The sequence below is a fragment of the Malurus melanocephalus genome, unplaced genomic scaffold (genome assembly GCF_030028575.1).
Source record: "Malurus melanocephalus ecotype Western Australia unplaced genomic scaffold, MMel_1.1 scaffold_372, whole genome shotgun sequence".
Taxonomy (NCBI): domain Eukaryota; kingdom Metazoa; phylum Chordata; class Aves; order Passeriformes; family Maluridae; genus Malurus; species Malurus melanocephalus.
Genome location: NW_026623604.1, coordinates 39,934 through 43,316, shown reverse-complemented (window position 1 = coordinate 43,316; position 3,383 = coordinate 39,934). Strand labels below are relative to the sequence as shown.

General features: G+C 48.7%; 1 protein-coding gene across 1 annotated transcript in view; it reads left to right on the top strand.

Annotated features, from left to right (window-relative positions):
- NEO1 (neogenin 1) overlaps positions 1 to 774 on the top strand; it is a 165,931-nt gene extending 165,157 nt beyond the window's left edge. The window contains exon 29 of the mRNA XM_057378764.1: positions 6 to 774. Coding sequence (XP_057234747.1) covers positions 6 to 89 — 84 coding nt within the window. The 3' untranslated portion in view covers positions 90 to 774. The remainder of the gene's footprint in view (positions 1 to 5) is intronic.
- Positions 775 to 3,383: the final 2,609 nt, after the last annotated feature.

Genomic DNA, 3,383 nt, shown 5'->3' with positions numbered 1-3,383 from the left:
CCCAGAGCTACGAGCCGGACGAGCTGACCAAAGAAATGGCGCACCTGGAAGGACTGATGAAGGACCTCAACGCCATCACCACAGCGTGAGCGCCCGGCCCCGACTCCAAACCCTGCCACCAGTCTTGGACTCAGCCTTGAACACAAGGAATTGTACAGAGGAAAAACTAAAGGAAAAAAAAAGAGGAAAAAAAAACAAACAAAAAAAAAACCCAAGCAGAAAGAGGGACAGCACATGAGAGCAATGGAGTGAGGAGGAGGAGGAGGAGAGGAAGCAGCCAGGGTGTCCCCAGTGTCACCCGTTGTCCTGCAGGAGCCGTGTGGGATTGCAGCGGCCCCGGTAGCCGGGCTGGGAGCCAGCAGGACAAGAGCAAAGCAAAGTGGACTCGCCGTTAGTTTTTTTCTGGTCAGGTTTTGTCTCAGTGGTGTGATTGCCCTGCCTTTTCAGTGTTGGACATTGGCATTTATGTACAATTTTATTTGTGTTTTTATTTTATCTTTTTTTATAAAAAGGAAAAAAAAATATTGTAATAAAAAAAAAAGAAAGGGAGAAACTGTTGTTTTCCACAGCCTAGGCTGAGGTTTGACTGCTTGTTCTATTGTGTATGAAAATTCATTGCCAGTGTGGGTTGTTCTGTTTTGTTTTTTATCCAGCGTATAATTACGTCCCCTTCTGGCAGTTAATCCATGGCCTTTTGGGATGCTGCACTGCTCTTTGTAAGCTTTTTTTATTATTTTTATATTATAATTATTAAAAGCCTGACTTTTCTCCTCTCATCACTGTGAGATTCCCAGTCTGTTTGAGTTGAGGTGTAATTGGAGAGCCCCGTTTGTCGCTTTTTGTGCAKTTTCAGTATTTTGAGTGGGGGGAGAAGTAGCTGGGGAAGGGGAGGGGATGCAGGGGAGGGTTCATTGCTGGGGTTTTCCTGTCTTTATCCGGTGGCTGGGGAGACTGAAGGGCWCAGAAACCCCTTCAGCTGTGCCGTGGCTTCAGTCCCAGTACAGGGAGAGGCTCCTTGGGGAACAATCAGAGAGTTCCTCCTGGAACCCGGGGCTCCTGCTGTTCAGGTGACCCTGCAGGAAGCTTCTTTTGGCAGCTGGGGTGGTGCTGGTGTTGGTTTAAAGCTGTGCAAGTGCAGAGTGAGAGCTCAGCAGGGCTGGGGTCAGGCTCCCTGGGCTCAGAGCTTTGGGATCTTCCCAAACTTTGGGATCATTCCCGACACCCCAGCTCAGCCTGGRGAGCACCTCCAGCCACTGTCCCCGGGACTCCTGCTCTGAAGGGTCCCTGGCACACAAAACCCGGCAGAAATGTTTATTTTTACCCTTTGGAATCTGTGTGAGAAGCAAACCGGGATTGGTGACTCAGGTGCTGCTCCCAGACCTGGCTGCAAAGGGAGGGGAGGGAACAGGGATTTTCCTCCTCTCCTTGTAGTGCTGCYTGGCTCTGTCCTGCCCTGCATAAAAAAAGGGGCTGGAGTTCAGTAAAATGAGAAAAAAGGAGAAAAAACCCCACCCCCAGCTGCCAACGAACTCCTGAGATAAAAGGGACCTCAAATTTCCTGACGCTTCAGGGGGCTGGGATTTGGGGTGTGGGGAGCCYAAGCCCCTSCACRCCCCTGCCAGGGRAAATGCTGGGATTTCCATTGAAATKGCAAAAAGAACTTTGCTTCCTTCACTTCCCACTGGCTGGAGCTCCCAGTCCTGTCACTGGGAGGAGGGAGAGCCCCGGACCCCGGGAGCAGCAGGAATTTGGGCTGGTGGCACTTCTGTCCTTCCCTGGACTCTGTGCTGTCATTTCTGGGCYGTTTCCTGCTTTTATTTATTATTGGAGGGAGGGGAGGGAATGAAATAAATTAGAGCACCATGGGCCACCTGGATAATTAACATTTGGACTTTGAATTGGTACAATTCAGGGCAAAACAAGCTCCAGAATCTGGATTTAATAACAAAATCCACCCCTGGCCTGAAAGGAGGGTGTGGACCTGCTCCTTTGCCTGTTTTTTATCTCTACCCAAAGAAACACCATCCTACCCACACAGAATTCCCAGCCGGGGGCCTTGGTGAATATTCCTGATGTAGAACACCATGAATGTTAATATTGTCATTGAATTTGGGGAGGGGGAATATTTTTAATGATTAAAACAACTGTTCAAAGTTGGTTTTTTAAGGTTAAACTGAAAAAAAAAAAAAAAAAAAAAGGAAAACCATTTATTCGATTCCGTGTACAATCTGTATTGCACTTTTTCACATTTTAATGCCACATTTCCTCCCGTACCCCGTGATTTTCCCTTTGGGACATTGTGTATCCTCGTAGTGTCCTGGTCCAGCTGTGCAGTGACAGCTTCCCTCTGACATCTGGGGAAAAGGAACAAACCAAACCTGTACATTGTTTTATGATTCTCATGTAGAGCGATTTCAAGGACTGCTGTARATGTCGACCTTTCTGTACAATTTTTTTTTGCTTTTCTGTAGTATTTGCTGTATCCTCTATGGCTTTTTTTAATAACTTCATGTTTATTATTTGGTATTGGGCATCCAATACACTTTTTTTAATCCAATCAACTCCTGGGCTGCTTGGAGAGTTTGTTTCATTATTCCTGTTCCTATTATTGGAGTTTTATTTGCCCTTTTCTTGGCTGAGGGTTGTGTACTCCAACAAAAAAGGAGGAAAACTTCGTGCAGACACCGAACATAGAACATCTCCCTGTCTCCCTTGATTTCCAAGCTCCACAGTAAAAATATCACCTTTTAATTAGCGAGTAGAGAAGGCAGGGGTTAAATCAGTGAAAATGCAATTAATAGCTTTATTGAACAGGGAAATTATGAGGGAAAAGGAAAAATAATACCATAACAATGTGATACTGCACTTTCTGTATCTAGATTTTGATGTGCAGTGTTTCATATCCTTGCTGCCACTCCCCAGTGTCCCCAGTCCCGATTGTCCCTCCTGTYCCATTGTGCCCTGGCACATCCCGGGTGGGAAGGGACCCTGGAACTGCTGGAGGGACCCTAGAGCGGGTCAGGGGCGGCTCAGCCGGGAGGAGGGGAATGGGGACATTTCTGTGTCCCGGGGGGAGCAGARAATCCCTGCCCTGGACTGAGCGAGCGCCAGCCCTGAGCCGGGCACTGTCCGGGGCAGGGAGGAGATTTCCCAGCCCAAACATGGAATCACTGAGCTGCAAAAATCCCTTCCAGAGCATCGAGTCCAACCCGTGCCCGATCCCCCCACTGTCCCCAGCCCAGAGCACTCAGTGCCACCTCCAGGAATTCCTGGGGCACCTCCAGGGATGGGCACTCCAAACCTCCCCGGGCAGCCCCTGCCAAGGCCTGGCTACCCTTTCCATGAAAGAATTCCTCCTGGTGTCCACCCTGAGCCTCCCCTGG